Here is a 19,452-nt window from a genome sequence, read left to right on the forward strand (position 1 = left end):
CAGAAATCAAAACCAAATGTATTCATTTGCTCAAAAAATGAATCTGAATATATCAATTTCGTGTTTGTAAGCATGGTCTTCATACCTGTCTTATTCGACAATTTGAAATAAAATGTTTCTGCATTACTTGTGTTAAACCCTGAAAAGTATGAATATTTATCATAAAATGTTTTAGAACTACCCTTTGGAGGAGTAGCACAATGTTCCCATTGGTTATAATTTAAAACATTTCTAGGTTGTGCAGATTTATGGAGATAATGGTTACCATAGTGGTTATAGCAGAACATTTCATCATAGTTAGAGGAACCCTGCAAATAATCCTGTTCTGTAAATTTAGCAGACATTACTAGGTCAGACATCATATCATTAATACTTTCAAAGTCCCAATCATCAGCAAATGTGCTTGCTTTTACAAAGTCACTTAACGAGATCTTAAATTGATGTGGATACTTCAGGATTTCAACCGGGCCATAGATTTCATAATCAGTATTGTCCCATGCTACACCGCCTGGTATAGGGTTGGCTGTGAAGTTCACTGAAGAAAGTTCTCTTTTCTTGACGTGTGAAGATGTGTGTGGTTTAAGGACCAAGTTGATTTTCTGGCTTGCTGTGTCCATTTTAGCATATTTTCCCTCAATGAAATGTCCCAAGCATAGTACCATGATGAGCCAAAGTATGAGGATAAAAGCACCTAATGTCACCCAAATTTCAATCCATGGAGAAGTCAGATAGGTTCCCTTTAGTTGATGAAAAAGTTCCTTTGCTTTGTCTTTAAAAGTTTTTGTTGATGGCTGTACTTCTGGTTCGCTTTGTTCTTCTGAAGAATCATCGAAGTTGATGAAGTAGCCGGATGCCGTTCTGTCAATTGTTCCAATTGCTTCTGGATTACTTCTTGCTTTTGGCTTTTGCTTTGTTTCATTAGAAAAGTCTGTAGTTACATCATCGTAGGTTGTTGTTTCTTGATGAAAAGCTTTTATTTGGGTTTTAAGAGGTTCAAGTTCCATTGCTTTGTTGCATAGTCCTTGTTGTTTCACTGTAGATTTTCCAAATGTGATCAGTCTTTCAGTTTGAACCTCTGTGGATGTAGCAAACTTTGGTGTTCTGCTACTTCTTGGGAGTCCACTTGGCCTACTATTTGTTATCGGCCACATGATTGTGGTTTAACCTGGTCGATGGATATGACTCGGTTCTCCTTTTTACCAGCAAGGGGCGGTAGCACTACTGATCTTGTCCCGTTGATAGACAAGACAGGAACTGCTTTTCTGTAAGAAGGCCCAAATTCCTTCTTTACCGCGATCTTCTCTCTGACCAGATCCCCGACTTTTGCAATCCAGACAGGCCTTGCTGGGACAGGTGGTTTTTCTTCAGTGGTTGTTGGCTGCTGTTTCAACTTTATGTTGCTCAGGTCTTTTCTTGTTTCATTTAAGTCCTGTAAAATAGCCAAGCGATCTTTGATGTCAAAGCATTTTTCTTTAACCACTGAAGTCTGACTATCTAAGTCCTGGATTAACATTCTAGTCCCAAACAATAGTTCGTACGGACTGAGTCCTTTCAGAGAATTTCTTGGCAGGTTATTTAGACTACGTTGGACACTTATTAAATGTTTGACCCACCCAGCTCCTGAACCTAATACCTTTGCTGTTATAGATTGCTTTATGTCACAGTTTTTTCTTTCTACGATTCCGTTTCCCTCAGGATGAAATGGACAAGAGTACCGCAATGCAATGCCCATGCTGGTCATGGCCTCCCTATAAGCTCGAGAGCTAAAAGCAGGACCCTGGTCAGAATGTAGCATGCCAATTGCGTATGTGCCGATAAAGACTCGCAAATCTTTTATAACAGTTCTGGCATCAGCCGATCGCTGGGGCCACATCCATATGAATCTCGTGCATGAATCCACTGCGACCAAGATATATTTATAGTTACCATCCCTTTGTAAGGGACCACAGTGGTCCAGGTAAACACAGGCTAATGGTTTATCTGAGATTAGAAGGGGCGTCTGTGCTGGTCGTTTCACTGTTGATACTTTCATTCTTTGACATATTTCACATTCTAGAACATAGCTCCTTGTCTGTTGTCTCATTTGTGGCCACCAGTATCTCTGTTTTAATAATGATACTGTGGCTGAAACGCCAGCATGTACAGAAGCAAGCCCTTCGTGTGCCGCTATGATGAGTCCTAACCTATGTTCCATGGTTGGAACTGCCCTATCCCCCACTCCAGGGATTCGAGCAAACGGTACATTATTTGCATCAGTTATGTATGAGTACTTTACTGGAAAGCCTTTCGGGGGTGTTTCTATCGCATCTTTTACTGTAGCGCTGACAGCCTGTAATATTTCGCTGTCTATTTTTGTTTTTGACCGAGTGATGGCAGCTACGGAAGCCGTTTGCACAGCCGCCTTCGCGGCCTCATCAGCCAATGAATTCCCTGCAACGTGAACGCCATCACGTTGATGACTCAGTGTATGTATCACGTGAGTCTTTTGTAGGTCCTTTTGCAAAAGAACTACTTGTTCCCAAAGCATTTTATGCTTGATTGTGCCCCCTTTTGCATCTTTAAAACCGTTCTGAACCCAGATCTGCAAGTATTCATTGTAAGATTGGACGCAGTAATATGAATCGCACACTATGAGTGTGGGGAATTCTCGATCGGTATTTTCAAGCGCCATCTTGAATGCCAGTAGTTCTGCTCTTTGAGCTGTACAGTCTCCTAGAGATTGCGTTTTAGTGACCACTGGTTTAAATTTTCCTTCGTGCCAGCGACCTTTAACAATCGCGCACGCAGCACTGTAAGCTTGCTTACCCCCCACTGCGGGTTGTGCTGATCCGTCTGTATATATTATACAGCCGTAATGTTCTAGAGGCAGAATTTCGGTCGGCGGAGGACATTCGAATTCATATTGGAGAAACTCTTGTGTTTTTAAATTGGGATCAAATTCGTATGCCACGTCTGTTGCAGCAAGAGAATAAGCCCATTGTATCCATCTCGGATGGAGTGCTTTAGCATTCGGAATGCTTGCCTTTGTTACCGCCTCCAGGGCTGGTATCGGTGTTACAATGATTATTCTTTTACCTTGTGCTAGGGCTCGTTCTTTTGCTACTGCAGTCTGTACCGCGGTTAGAATTTTTTCCGTTGGGCTAAATTTCATTTCCTCAACATTGGGGAGTATGCAGATACACCCTCCACTCCAAGGTGCATACTCCCCAATGTTGAGGTTCATAAAAGGTGTATTGGGCTTACACAATCCGGGTAGCACGCAACTGGTTTAAATTTGGAATAAAAAGCAAAGGAATATAAATGGAGAATAAGGAGTGCTGACCACCTTCATTCATATTTAGTAAATTTCATTTCAGCTTTTGTGTACAAGTGTGATTTGTATGCAATTGGTACCTTCTCTCCTTCATTAGAGGTCAGGTATGTGAATCCGCATCTTCCTGGGATGACTCGAATCACAAGGTTGCGTGTGTTGTCACGTGTTTGTAATTTTGTTTTAACTAACATATCTGTTTGTAAAGATCTCAAAATTTCTGTGTGTTTTTGAGTCCAATTGATTCTTTTAAAATCTGGTTTTATAAGATCATAGAGAGGTTTAATTCTCTCTGCATAATTTATAATGTAAGTTCTTCCGAAATTTAGGAAACCTAGAATTGATTGTAAGTTTTTTAGTGTTCTAGGTGCTTGGATTACAGCACATTTCTCTAGGAAATTGTCAGCCAGGCTTTTGCCTTCACTTGATAGTTCATATCCTAAAAACAGGACAGTTAGATGGGCAATTCTTGACTTTTTAAAGTTGAATTTGTAACCCTCTGCTGCGAACCCAAGTATTATGGTGTTCACTCTCTTCAAGTGAGTATCCAAGTCATCATTTGTTAGATAGATGTCATCGACATAAGATAATGCCTCATCATCATATATTTGTAGTAACTCTGTTACTCTTGCTGAGAATAATCCTGGGCTATTCTTAAACCCCTGGGGCAAACGACAGAAATTTTTTTGCGCGCCATTTATTGAGAACGCGGTCAAATATCTGCTCTCTGGTGCTATATTTTGACAGAAGAATCCATTAGAGATGTCTAATGTTGTTTTGTATTTTTTGCGCACTATGTTATTCATTAGTGCAGCACTATGCGAATTTTGTACTGCAAAGGTTTTGCAACATGAGTTAAGGTGTCTGTAGTCCAAAACAAGACTATATGAATTGTCTGGTTTGGAGACAGGAAACAAAGGATTATTCATTTGTGAGGTGCAAGTTTCGATTACCCCCTGGTATTCAAGTTGATCTAGGATCTCTTTTACCCGTTTTCTAGCTTCTTGCTTAATTGGGTACTGCTTCTGAGCAGTAGGTTGTGATTTTAACTGGATTTTGTGAGGAGGAGAGTCCTCATCCCATCCCACATGGTTTTTATATAATGCAGGAGCTTGGGCTACTGCCCACTTTCTTGCAAGTGTATATTTTTTATGAATTGGAATATGATTTGAGAAGGCAGGCATAATTATTTCTTCGCCATGAGGGCACTCCCTGACAAACTCTGGTGGCCAGTCTCTTTCAGCTAGAAGGATATCATAGCCCTTGGAGAGATTATCCCAAAAGAGACCCCTTATTTTCCTAGTCTTATCCCCCTCTATACGCAATGTTATTTCATATATTTTATGAGGTTTGCTAACTCTGGTATCTGCAGTTTCCACCTGAATGTATTCATTCGTGTCCACTGTCTCCAGATGATTCATAAGGATCTTGCGAGCTATGCTCACTTCTGCTGCGCTGTCTAGCATTGTCTGAGCCCATTCTCCGTTTTTCAGCTGTGTCCTCAGTATTCTCGGCATGGTTGATTACTTTAATACTGGCTACCTTCTTTTTTGGAAACTGTAATTTTTTATTTTGATGAGCAGGTTCCTTGTCTTTGGACTTGACGTGCTCTTCCCTGTGCTCTGATCGTCCTCTTCTTTCCGATTTCTGCGAGGAAGTCTGAAAAGATTGAGAGGGACGTGTATCAATATCTTGATATCTATCAGGTTTCTTCAGATTAACCCTATTTCTAAGGTTGTATTTTTTCTCAGAGGGCTCCCTTTGGGGAGACTTGTGTCCTTGGTCCGGAGATCTTTCTCTCCGCCGAGGAGACCTTCCTCTGGACTGGAATCTTTTTTCTTTAGGAGTGGATTTTTTATTTCCATCCCAGCTCTTTTTTTGAGTGTTTAGATTATTTTTAATAAATACTTTTTCAGGTTTTTCAATAAGTTGGGGTTTCACCTGTTTTCCACCCAAACTATCTCTTCCTAGTTCTTCATAGGATTTTTCTATGATTCTGGCAATTTCAAATGGTTGGTCTGCTATATCTGTCTCTTTCAACCTCTGGCGGATCGCCACATTTGCTGCTTCTCCCTTTATATTGGCTAATAATATTGCCGAGACCTGCTTGAAGTCTTTTAGTAATATCATACCAAGAGTTAAAGCAGGTTCTGGACCGTATTCATCTTGAATTTGTTTTAGCACATCTGGTATTACTGACATGGATGGAACACCATGTGTTTTTGTGTAAATGGAAGCAAAGACTGTACCCCAAGTGTCACAGTCCTCCACATGTGGTGCGATTCCCATTGGAAGACAGATAGTCAGAATCCTGTGTTTCTCAACCGGGGTGGTATCTGGAAATACCGCCTCTATTTGAGTGATTTTTTGTGCTAACCAGAATGGAATTTGTTCCCGTTTTGCGGGTACTTTACCTAGACAGGACTGTATGTTCTGTGGTGTAATTTTATTTGTGTTCCCCTGGTGAGGGATCAGCTGTGGAATTTTAATAGCTGGTAGGACTGTTGAAGTCCGCATTACATATTGGACTAATTGTCTATGTATTTTAATTAATTGTTTTAGCTGTGCTAAAAGATCTGGTGCAGACATTTCTTCAATGTCTGGATGTGGTGTGTATCCGGCTAGGACCGGCCACGTTGCTCCTGGTCTACCTAGTGGACCGAGCCTGGTGATGTGATTGTTATGTTTTAGGGCGCCATTAAACCAGAGCAGGTGCTCTTGGTATTTGAGTGGTATTTCCACCTCCTCGAAAGGAGTGTACTCATTTGGAGGTTCCTCTATTTTGTAATAGTGGAAGTCCTTTGTTACAGCGTTTGCTGCTGGAAAGTTTATCCATGAATAGAATACCTCTGTCTGCCGATATTCGTGTGCCTCAATTACGAATATGACTGTACCACCTCTCGGTGTCAGCCCATTTTTTATAAGTTTTAAAGTTATAGATTTCCTTATGTTGACCGGGATGAGTATTGCCTCCGGGTCTTGCTGTAGGAGACTATTGTCAGCCGCTAGGAGTTGAGCTGCTATTCTAGCTGTCTCCCTTTCTTCTTCAGCTTATGACATTCTAATGTCAAGAAAGTTATTTTATTTAATTACAGATCAGGTTTCTATGGAAACAAAGATTAGATGCACAATATTTTGGAACAGTGTATCCTTCAACGTTGAATAAACCAAGAACCATACATAGGAGTCTCCTCCTACTAAGTTTGGCGGATTTAACCTTTCACCCACTCCAGACGTCTTTGGAGTATTATGGGGAAAAGGGGTCTGTGTGAAAAAGCACGACTGAGTTACTCTAATGTCTTACGTTAGATTTATCGCCTATCCAAACAGTTGGGCGCCATGTAGTGTAGTTCCTATTATCCCAATAGGCTCTGTGCATTGGAATAATATCTTCAATAGTATAGATGTAGGACAGAGGTTAACTAGGTCTTCTACTGTCGATATTAGACTTAAAGTTTAATGTTTGCCAGCTAGCTCAAAGTTCACTAGAAACTTTCTCGAATAGACAAGGAGGAGTTTAACCTCCCTGGATAGACAAGAAGGGATTTCGTTTCTGACAACCATAGAACATGACAACTTTGCTCTCCCCTAATCAAGAGTATATCTCTAGAGTCGTGTGAAAACAAAAGACAACTTATTTTACTCAGTCAGTTCAGTGCATTCTTAGTTTCACCAGATTGTAGAGAAAAGGAAGAGACGGGCGTGTTCAATAAAAAGATGTTATTTATTGATCAGTCTCTTTTCTCATACAAGAGAAATGAATCGCTATTGTTGCAATACTTATAGTTAAGTAAAGTGCATACAGTAATAACAGAATTATAAAATAATACTGTAAAAGCATTGATATGGTTTTTTAGCCATATGATACTTAAAATGGATAAAATAGATACATACATATATACATTGACTAATCGTACTCAACTGCTGCTTCTAACTATGCCTACCCCAATGTACCTGACCTAGGCCTAATACGTGGGCGGGAATAGATAAGTAGCAGTTTAAGTTAAGTTTGCTTTGCCAAGGGTCTGCTTCAAGAATTCTCTGCAAGGGGTTATTCAGTTCAGTATCTGGGATTTAGAAGGCTGGAGGGCTGGTATCTCTATCTCAGGGCTTGATATCCCGGCTGCCTGCGAGGGCGTCTGGAAGCGCCGGAGCTGGATTTCTCGGCGGGAGAAAAGGCAGCGTCTCTCTCTCAGCGCGTCAGAAAGGAGGGGCAGCGTCTGTGGGCTTCGCTGTCAGCTGGGCTCCTCGGCAAGTCTCGCTGCTCCAATCTTGTCACCACCTCGTGTGTTTGCTTAAGGCAATGTCGGTATTATTTATACCTGAAAGGTGCAGAGATTGACGTAAGGATGGACATAAATACGTCAATAAGGGTGTCATACGAACTGGTCGTTCGCACATTCTTTACTGAAGTTCTCGTCCAAATCAAAACAATGGCTGTGGGGATTTCCCAGGTCGTGGTAGGTTTGATTTGTTTTGAGAACACCGTATGCCTATTAGGGGGCTGGAGAAATAGTGCTTGCCTAATGAGATGGCATGCGCTATGACCTAATCAGATAACGGGCTTCTGTGCCGTTGTGTGGCTAATCAGATAACGGGTTTCTGTGCAGTTGAATGGCTGCTAGTTAATTATTAACCAGACAAGGGTCAGAAATAGGGGGATCGATACAGTACCCATAGTAAATACATCACAGCATCACACTGAAGTATGCAAAAAAGTGAAGGATGTAATGCTTGAATTATTCTCAACCACTGGCAATGCATCTCAGTCCATCATTATTTTGCACACCATGCCACTTCAGTTCTGACTCAGCCATATGCAACCAGTCATGACCCTGCTATAATGGAAAACGTCTAGCCTGAACAGCAAGGCCAGGTCCTCTCTGAACTACAATACAATAATTGACCTAGGTAAAGTTTGCATTGTTACCAAAAGAACAGAACACTGAAGTCAAAGCATTTCACACACAGCTAACCTTACGGCTAGCTATCACATCTCTTTCAATAGTATTTGCCTGCAAGATGCCATGTATGAATGTCCAACACAACCCATTAGACGGAACAGCTCACACACTGTACATCAAACACAGTTTAGATGTGCAGATACATGGCTAAAATGAATAACAGTTCTGGTATGTCCTGCGGAAGACATTGTCGAACGCACACTGGGCCAAATTCACACCTTATTTTAGTGTGTAAGTTTGTCGTTCACGTTTAAATAAGAAAACAGTACGTTTGTCATTTTAAAACGCTGGTTTCATACCTAGAGTTATGTTTACTCACTCATAGGTCTCCCTGTGATTAAATCTACTCATATCGTTGGGGAGTGGACTGTCCAAGGCAAATGTTTTTAGAATTTGTGACTATCCTCAAACACATGAATAAATACAACTGAGAAAAAGAATTTGCTAATTTTTTTAAGCTTGTGCCTGGAAACTGGCAAAAGATACGGGTTTCCAGACATTACTGGATGAGGTTTGCGAGTGCCAAATACTTGTAAATCTACACCCATGCAAGCCAGTAAACTGTTAAGTGCTGATTGCACTATTTTGGAAAACGAGACCTGTTGTCTCTAACCGCCAGGTAGCGGGTATATTCCTGACACCACCTATAAAGCCTACTTTGAGCGACATTTGCACAGACACCAATATCACATAACCACTCAAAGGGTGAAGTGTGAAGTGGGTGGTACCAAAGAACTAATGAAGGAAGTTGGGCGATGGAACCATGGATCATAGAAATCACAGTGATTCAGTTGTCCATTCAGCAGGTGCCCAATTTGTCTCCAATCTATCCAAGAGCACCCCAGATGATCCTACTCATATCAATCCAATGATCACCCTCTGCTCCAAGCAAACGATTGCAGAGTGCTGGGCATGGAAGCTTTAAAGTTTTTGTGTGAGATTTAAGCTTTAGATTGTGATGAAAATGATGAAATTGTGAGGGTGGCGCCTGAGACAATACCACTTTGGGAGTCATTAGGAGGTTGGCAGGTTGTGAGACTGCCAGTTTGGTTATACAAGTTAGCTGCTGATTTTGGGATGGAAAAAAGATTGATTTTGAGTGGATTTAGTGTGATCAGGAAGTCAATCAAAGGCAACAGCCAGTCTTCCAGGGGAGGCTAGTTTTCATGCATCGGGAAGTCTGCCATGTTTAGGGTAGTCATCCCGATGCATATTCACCAGTATGCCACAGCCTCTGTCTTCAGCTACCCCTCCCGTGTCTGTGATTTACCATTTCTGAGTCTCCAACTCTACAGCCCTTTCTCTACCACCCTATGTATCTATAACTTGTACCCTTTGTGGCCAGCCCTAAGTGTACCATTCGCATATTTCATTTTTATCTCTCCCACTTATTGTCTCATGCCATTCTATCCAGCACTTCCATGCTTTACCTCAAGTTCTCCAAATTTGTGTCTCCAACACTTCCCTCCTCTGTCTCCAACTCCTTAATTCATTTTATATGATGTTCGTCTTCCCAAGATGTCTGTGTATTTTGAAACTCAGTTTGTTTAGCTTTTTCTCTCTCTAATTACTCTTCACTTACGCCCTCTCTCTCAGGACCCTGACTCAACTGTGTGGGCAACAATCCTCGCCCTAATCTGGCTACATGCCACCAGCCAGGATTGCTACGATGACTGGGAGATACTAAAGGCAACCGCATTCTGTTGGCTACGAACCATACAAGGTGAGACCCCAGACAGAGTATAGAACTGAGCCAGGAAGGAGAATCTTGAGCACCTGCAAGCAAGAAAGAGTTTATCTTAACCTTCTCTCTTGCCCTGTCCTATGCCCTGCATTCAGCACCTCTCAGTGCTTAATCAAGGGCCAATGATACCATGACATCTGCTTGTACTCTTTCTCTCTCTATCTTTTCCCATATTCTTGTTATTTGTAAATTATATATGCATCTTTATCCCCTGTCCATATGTGGCTCTGTCTCCCTCTTTCCTTTATCAGAAGTTCTCTGTGTCTATGTCCCATATCATAAATTCTGTAACTCTCTCTTACTTTTATCCCATCTGTGGATCCACGTCTTCTGCCCAATTCTCACTCGCTTATCTCTTTTTTTAACTCCAGTTATATATGCCACTTTCCACTACCTCATCTGTTGATCTTTGTCTCTCCTGATCTCTTACAAAACCCCTAAATCTCTTTGCATCTTTTCGCATTCCCATGCTTGTTTGAGCTATAGTAAATCCTTAGTTATGGAGACACTGTACCCAGAAACCCTTTATCGCAGTCTGTGAAGAGATTCACAGAATTACCTGTATGCAACCCAACCTGCCCCCATTCTGACCTTTAGCAGTACCTTCACCATCACCTAGACGTAGCTTAGTATAAGTTTACTCACTCCGGTTCTAAGTTGAAGCCCAGATGGGTCTTGTTGTCCTTTTCTCACCCTTCCCTAGTCCTTTGTACCATCTTTGATATTTTATGATTTTGATGATACTGGAAGTGGGTGTATGGCACCTAGGTCATATAGCACCTCGCGCAAAGAGCTGAGACTGGACCGTTAACAGTGCATTGTCCTTCAACTTTAACTAGAGAAAAGGCTTTGAAAAGACAGGTTTTAAGAGCTTGGCAAAAGTGAAGAAACTTAGAGTTCTCATATAATGTTGTGATAGAATAGCCTTGCAAATAAGCACCATTTTATAGTAGTTCAGTGACCTACTTGCAAGTAAAGGATTGTAGAGTCAAAGTGGGTAATTATCAAAGTGACATGTGCCTGGAAGTTTGAATTTCTGTCTTGGTGCAACCTTGTAATTTAAGCGCGGTCTTGAAAGTTTAATATGTAACTAGGTGAATAATTTTTTAATGGCTTCTCGGTAGCATAATTGGTAATATCTCATATCTTAGTAATTCCCATCTATGTCCCATTTGCTTATTTTATACTCTTAGATGTGTCGGTCCTGATGAAGGGACTATAAGGTATTTTACCGGAAAGTGTTAGCTTCCCCAGTTTCATTGGGTTTTTACTCATTCAAGGACCGACATGTCACTGAACATAACTTAGGACCACCCAGAATCGCCTCCAAATCTCTGTTATCCCTGGCTGATGGCTTCAGAGATGGGGGGCATCCAGATAGAATCAGTCTTCAACCCTGAAATGTTTTAATTGCTGGCGTTGCCTTCCTTTTTAAATCTTTCGGACCATTCAATTTATCATTTTTTGTTGTTTTGTATTGCCACTGCCCTTCAGTGCAATGCTAACTACTTATGACCTATTTTCTGTGTAAGCTTAAAATTGTCTTAAAAGCACTGCTACTTTGTGAGGATAGTAGTGATGTTTGTCTTTCCTTGTATACTATTAAATTGAAATATTATAATTCATCTGTCAAAGGTGAGTAAATTTCCAACTCAGTTGGAGATGTAATAAAGAGGTTTACGCCTAGCAGAAATAAGTGTTCCTGAGGGACAGTGTAAGGTTTGTTATCGGGTCACAAGAGCATGCACATTTCCCTCCATGGAACCTCCCTTTTGTTTTATCGAATTGACATCACCATTGACATTTCTAGTGACACCATTCCTCCACTGTCTTTGGACTTCCTTAAGCTAAAACCACTTTCCTCTGAGCCTGCTTGACATGGTTGCTGGCCATGACCATCAGGCTACTGGTGCATGGTTTACCCTTTGGCCAGACCACACGTCCCCGGCTACACTCTCTGCCGGGAATGGACTTGCGACATTTGCATGCAAGCAGCAGAGGTCCTTGCAGGTAAGCACGGTGGGCAGGGCTGGGGGGATGTCCATAAACGATAGCATGGGAATTATTTATATATTTAATTTTCCCTATTCGGTCGTCCATCAACTACCCCCCTTGCCCACCCCACCCCACTGTGCTTACATGCACAGACCGCCATTGTATGCAAGGCTTAACATCTGTTGATTACCAGCAACCTTGGCCCTGTTTCACAAATGTTCAAGAAATTCAACAGCAACTTAGCCCATCCTCCTAAGTTTCACCCTTTAAACTTTCACTCTGATTGGTCGAATAATGCTAAAACTGTATAGAGTTGGAGGTCAGAAAGATGTTTGCTCTCTGCTGTAACAAAAACCGCCAAGCAGATGTACACTAAAACTGAGACAAAAATCTAACTCCACTTCAGTGGTTTTCAGAAATATGAATTGTGAAAAGGTATTAGATCTATAGAAATGTTGACCATTGATATAGTTTACAAACCTCAATTTCAGACTTGAAATTGAATCTAAATATCCAGGAATACTTGAACCTTTTCCACACACTATTATTTGGTGGCTTTGATAAAGCGCTTCTTTTGACATGGTTAGCCCCCACCTTTTGCCTAGTTTTGATGTGGCTTCGATTGTAGAGCACAAGGTCCCTGCCAACCAGGTCCCCTGTGCAAGTGCCTCTTCCCTAAAACCTATCCACAATTAGTACTTCGTCCTCCCTGTAACTGTTTGTTCCTAGTAAATGGTACCCTTGGTACCTAGGGCCTGGGAGCTGAAGAGGGTTCCCTGGGCTCCCCTCACTAGGACCATGCCACGGCCCTTGCAGCTGGCATGCCCCTGTGAGGTGAAAAAACAACAAAGTGAACATGGCACCCTATCTGGGTGCCATGCCAGCCAGCACTGCATGTAGCTGTAGGTAATTCACCCCTCTAGAATTTATTTATTTATCTTATTTATTTAATACAATTTTATATAGCGCAAACATTACCCGAAGGTGTCAGAGCGCTTTACAAAAGAACCAGTTGCGATACATTAGGACTTAGGATTACAAGAGTTACATAAAAGATACAAACAGAAAAAATTGCAAGTGTACAAGTTGTAAAGTCACACAAGGAAGAGATACAAACAGAAAATTGCAAATGTACAAGTTGTAAAGTCACTCAAGGAAGAGATACAAATGGATAAACTCTAAGAATCACATAGGAATGGTAGTGAGTACAAGGGTCTACTACATATACTAGTGGTTAGAGTTATCTCTATATACATATATATACAAATAGTAGATTTGCTCAGGATTACATTTTACTAGCGATTAGGCTGGACAAGTATATATCACATATTTACAGAGTTAACAGGGAAATAAAAAAAATCAAAAGGGGTAGAGAGCGGTAGGTGAGGGAGAAGAGTCAGAGGCTGAGATTGGTGAGAGGAGAGAGGGGAACCTGAGGGGGAGAAAGAGATAAGGCAGTCCAGCAAAAGAGAAATGACTGAAGGTTGGCAGGATGGAATCCAATGGACCAAAGGAAAGGACAAGAATCCACAAAATGGCGGACCCGGGTTGTGGGCATTGATGGAAACCATCTCAAGATGGCAAGATGCACCTCAGGACTCAAAAACCAGGAGAGCAGAGTTTCATTAGGTGGGGTCGGAGGGGGGACGCAGTCACAGCACCAAGGGAGGGCTGATGACCCGTGCAACAAGGAGAGCCCAGAACTGGAGCGAGACTCAGAATAGGTAGGGACCACAGAGACCAAAATAGAAGAGGGTCCCACACGTTGCCTGCCCCGCTGGGAACAGTGACGAATTCAGGCCAAAATCCATGAACGAGGAGGGAAGCCGGAGCCACCGTTAAACAGCAAGCGCTGCCGTGGAGCACTCCGCCATCTTGTGCTCAGCAAGCATGCATCTGACCCAGAGAGTTCAAGGCCGGTGGGCGGACAGGTCATCGGAGCCGCCCACCGTCAATACCAGAACATCTGGGGGAACACCTGGGTGATTAGCAGTGCCCCCACTCACCTTCTACCATCCCGCGGTGCGTGAATGCAGACAGTGGAGACCCCATGAATCCAGCTCTGCGCTCACCCCTCAAGAAGCACATCGCCAGCCGCCAACTTCGCTCCGATCTCCTGCACCACGAGTGGCTAGGCGAGGCTCGCTGAAGTGCTGGGGGTCTCTGAGAGCACCCACCTACAGCCCTAAGGTAGGGTACACTATACAGCAGGTGAGGTCATATCTGCTTAAATATTGTAAGTGCCAGGGACCCCTTAAAGAGGTCATCGGCTGGAAACTCAAAAACTTGAGCTCCACAACACCATGATGGCTTCTCTGAAACCAGGAGTGTTTGGTACCAAACAACTACTTATAATAAATCCACACCGATCCCAGTGTGAGATGTATTACACCATGTACTCAGAGGACACCTTAGAGGTGCCCCCTGAAACCCTACCAACCCTGGTTTGGCCCCTAAAATGCTTTGAGCATCCTGCCACACACACATATTTCTGGTCCCCTGGGTAGAGCGTCTCTGCTCTCTGGCATCAGAAACAATTCACATCCTGGGCAGAGATGTCACACCTCCTCCTCCAGGAAGGGCCAGTGCTCAGAGGGGAAGCTTCAAAGGCCTGCCACCTTTGTAATGCGACCTCCCCCAGCCTCTGCTACTAGCAGCATATGGCAACCCCTTGTTTGCACCCCCACTTTGGACTTGAAAACGGGCCAGAAACCTTAGGAGAACAGAGGGTAAGGTGAAGCACATCTTTCAGTCCAACCTTGAAAAACGAGCGAGGACCCAGATTGGTGTAAATTGTTCTTTATTGCCACCCAGCTAGTCCGCTATTATATATATTTGAACAACACTATTCCCACTTCAGTCTGTGCTACAGTAGGGAAAGCATTGTACTTTGGACGGGTAAGATTTACTATTCCCAATACAGTCTCTGCAACAGTCGGGAAAGTGGTGGACTTCTGAGTGGTGCTTCTGAGTGGTGAAATTTACTATTCACACTCCAGTCTGTGCAACAGGAGGGAAAGCATTGGATTTCATATGGGTTAAAATTACTATTCCCAATCCAGTTTGTGTAACAGTAGGAAAAGTACTTCACTTCAAACACATAACATAATTGAATAACCCTATTAATTTACAACAAATATAAAACTCCTAATACAAACTTTATTTATTAACCAAAAACTAAATATATATTTAAAAATCAAAAACAATGTAACAATGTACATGATTATCAAACAATTTAATAATCAATTATCAATTTAAAAACGTATTATTTATGTATTACTTAACTTCCCACACTATAACCCTACAAACCTAACAGCCCACACTTCAAATATAACAAAAAATATATAATTATTACACTATTTTCATAATGACTAATCAATTAAATAATACATTAATTGTTAATTATTACTGAATTACCTTCCCTCCCTGTACCCTTAGAAAACAACAGCCGGCACCTTATATTTAATTTAAATTTAATTATTACACAATTAACATAATATTCAATTTAATTAAAATTAATTACTAATTGTTAAATAAGTATTCTTAATTAACTGCCTGGCCTATGCACCTACAAGCCTAGCAACCCGCTACAACACTATAAATTACTATTAGAAATTAAATTAAAAATTATAAATCACTTGAAATTACTAGCTATATTTAAAAATATTGTTAACAAATATACAAACAATAATAATGGAAAATTAATATATGAACTAAAATGCATGAAGAAAAACTATTTTTTACAACGATATTATTGAAAATATTAACAATGATATTCTTGAAAGCGATATTACTTACCTGAAAAAAATCGATATTCTTGCCAACAATATTTCTGCATTGTGATATGTTTGTATCCCATCATTTATTCAGATATTTCTGTAACTTGATATTTAAACTCGATATTTTGTCCAAATACCGTGCGCTGCCCTTAATTTTTGTAAAAGGTGAATAGTACTTGGTTGACAGGCAGAATCCACATTTTAGTTTTGCCAGTGTTCTCCTCAGGGTGAGGGCACTCTGTAGATGCAGCCTTCCTTTTGTTTATTTACCATTAACATGTGAAGTGTGAAGTGTGAAGGCGCACTGTGAGTCGAGGAGATCCCGAATGGAATAATCTCAACCAGGAGGAGCTAGGCTTGGCTCATTTTTGGCTCAAGGGTCCAAGAGGAACTCACGCTGAGCCACAACCAAGCATCTGCCTCGAGCCACGTTTGAGCCTTCAAGGGCTCACCCACCTCTACATGGCCTACCTTCATGTTCTGCTTGTAACATGCAGTTGGCTCCTAGAGCAGTGGGACTGGTGAAGATAAGGGGGTGGGGGAGTGGAAGAGACCTACTCATCTGGACGTGTTTTTTCCTAAAATATTTTTCTTGGACGTCTATTCTTAATGGACAAGCATCAGTCATCCTCAACCTGTACTTTAGACAGTTTTTAACCAGCTCCCTCTCTTTTTCATCAGCCAGGGAAAGCACAGTGTCACTTATTGGCTGTATTATCTGTCTAGAAGTCCAGTTCAGTCTGCAAACACAAAATCATTCTCTGCACTTTGAAGGGAACAGCACAGATTACTGTATTTAAAAAAATAAGGTTTGGAACCACGTTTTCCACTGGGCAAACACAACTTCAATAAAGAACAATGGCAGTAGAGCCAAAGCATTTCTCGAACTGCTCTTTGCACAGGGGTCCACTAAGAAAGGCATTACCCAACTCTGTTCCACTTTATGTGGCCTGTTACAGCCAGGACGACAACCCTACCAGACAAGACCTAGGCACCATTACTGCAGACGGCACTTGGCAGAGGCTCTGAGAAGGCAACGCGAAGAGCTTCAGCTGCTTACAACATTGGTTAATTTGTAAAAACTCCTTACAAGATGGCACCTTTCCACTATACCACTGCATGCCATGATCAGGACTCCCAACCTCTATTGCAGTAAGTGTAAATTCAGGGGCACCTGCCTAAATGTGGCATTGCACACATGTTAAATACTCCTGGGTGGAGGTGCTTCTCTTGATCCCCAGATTTGTTCAGTGACCCTGCCGATGGACCCTCTGGTTCTTTCGTTGGTAGAAGTCGGAGAATACTCGGTTTATCCATATTCTACCCCTAGGGCCAAATTGCTCACCTATTTTTTTTTCCTTTTAGCTGCAAAATTTCCAAAACCTCATACATGGAAGAATCCCCACCCACCTCTAGCCTCACCCTATGGTGTTCCAAGGTGCGGCCCATATATTCTATGGAACGCTTGACCGTAATAGTCATGGACAGAATGTATAAATTTGAATTCACTTGGCTGCCTTTCAAGACTGTTTTAAGAAGGACTGAGCAGGGGTGAATCCAACCACCATCATTCCAAACATTCTACAAGCGGATTGGGTGGTCTGTCGTTATAAGATAGCAGATCCGCAGGGGAGGAGGACGAACCCCTATTATGTGTTTCCTCTCATACGATTCTGTGTGCCAAAGACCTACCTGCTTGATGGTCCTTTCGATAATAGTGCTGTGCTGTACTGTATGTTGTTTTGACTGCAAATGTGATGATTTTGTCTCCTTCATTGCCTTTACCCTTCTTTCCCTGGTACGGCGACCAACCTGGAACCTCCACTATCCTCTTTTATTTCCACCTTTCTCCCTTATATTACAACATTTTATAAATAAAGGTTTTTAAAAATGAGGTTTCAAACTTCGGTGGAAACCCAACTTCGGTGACTATACAAAAAAACATATTTATCACACAGACCTAAACAATCGCATAGGCTTGCACATAGGTGTTCACTTACAGCACAGTACACTTGTTGCAAATAACTACAGACCACAATTCCTGCTTCAAAAGTCGGGTCCTCACGTTCTGTCCCGAAATGAAACATGGCTGCTGCTGTTACAGAAATGTCAGGTCACAGAGGACTGTCCAGGAGTGGAGAACCCTGTAGATTCGTGTTCGCACCACCATGCTGCAATGGGAGAACGAGAAGATGCTGGTAGAACAGCCCTCTTCATCTTTCCCCCATTCTGAGGCTGCACATTTGCAAGAACCTGCACCCTCTGGCATTGCCATGCCTGTACTCATCCGATGCGCCCTAAAATGTATAGAGCAGACGAAAACCAGTAATACCAATGACACATCTGAGCCTGTCCACTGTCTTCCACCTGTTTAAAATACTTTGCATCAATTGCACTGTATCTTCCCTGTTGTTTTTCAGTGGAGCGAATGTTGTGACGTTGACATTGAGGTTGATCTGTTTCTGGGTTCGATGTTATGTTTAATTCAATGTAGAACCAGAACACATGAAGTTACTGGATTGGTGACGTACTCATTCTGTTGCATGCTCCAGGGATGGCAGGTTTGCAGTCACTGGGTAAATGAAAGGGATCTGCCCAAACTTGCGCAGAAACTGGGGCCAATGAATGCAACATAAACATCTGATCTCTTCATTCTTTGGTTCTCCATGATGGTCTTCGGGTAGATCCCCCAAAGTGTGGGATGAGTCCCAGCGCATATGTAAGTCACAGGGATTCTTTAGTCATTGTCCTGGACCTTGTTGCTGAGTGTATGTCTCGTATTCCATGTTTTGGTCAGTGGGAGTCTTTGACTCTTTTCTCAATTCAGTATCACTGTGCATCTCGTTTATCTCATATCAGTCTGTCTCTTACACCACTTCTTGGTAACAAGGAGTCTCTTACCCTTACGCTAAATCTCTTCTGCTGAGCATCACTGTTCTTGACTCCATATGGGTTTCATTTGGAGGATCTGACTCCTATCTCTGTCACAGGGAGTCTATCCCTCATCGCCTATGACCAAACCTTGGAGTCTGTGTCTCTTTCCCATATGTGGATCATGTTTGTCTGCATCTTGTGCCTGAGCAGTCAGTGTTTCTGTTTGTATTTCATTTTCCTTGATATTTATCTTGACCTGTATGTGTCCCTCTCTGCCCCAATCCACCATTTCCCTTTTATCGCCCCTCCTCTGATGAGTCTTTGGTTTTTGTTCTAGATCTGCCTCTGCTTGAGTGTGTGGAAGCTGGGAACACCTTGCTTGGCACATCTGTGGATCCCAGCGTGTTGGAACTGTGAGTCTATAAGCAGACTATAGGCTCTTCGCCATTCACCCGTCAGCTCTGAGTCCCAAACCCACAGCTAGAGCCGCTACAGAAGATCAAAGATGGGAAGAATTAAAGATCAAAATATGTGTCATTGTTGATGAATTAATAAACAGGTGAAACGTACATCACAGGAGTGTGGTGAAATGGTTGCTTCTTTTTGCTATCACTTGGTGGGCATTGCTGGAGAAGTCATCGCCTGCACTCTCACCACTGCTGTTCTTTCACCGTTTTATGTTTTAACCCATATTCACATGGAATGTTCTGCTGACAACTTGATGAAGGTAGCTTTTGGCCATTTAACATGTGCTGGGTCTACAAAACCTGTTCCGTCATTTATGCT

General features: G+C 42.0%; 1 protein-coding gene across 1 annotated transcript in view; it reads left to right on the forward strand.

The window, feature by feature from the left end:
- The window catches only part of LOC144752637 (von Willebrand factor A domain-containing protein 5A-like), a 35,550-nt gene extending 16,310 nt beyond the window's left edge, over window positions 1–19,240 (forward strand). Inside the window, exons 3-4 of the mRNA XM_078640517.1 lie at window positions 9,871–9,997; window positions 19,004–19,240. Of these exons, the coding sequence (XP_078496643.1) occupies window positions 9,871–9,997; window positions 19,004–19,083 (207 nt within the window). The 3' untranslated portion in view covers window positions 19,084–19,240. The remainder of the gene's footprint in view (window positions 1–9,870; window positions 9,998–19,003) is intronic.
- Window positions 19,241–19,452: the final 212 nt, after the last annotated feature.

This window comes from Lissotriton helveticus, chromosome 5_1 (genome assembly GCF_964261635.1).
Source record: "Lissotriton helveticus chromosome 5_1, aLisHel1.1, whole genome shotgun sequence".
Classification (NCBI taxonomy): Eukaryota; Metazoa; Chordata; class Amphibia; order Caudata; family Salamandridae; genus Lissotriton; species Lissotriton helveticus.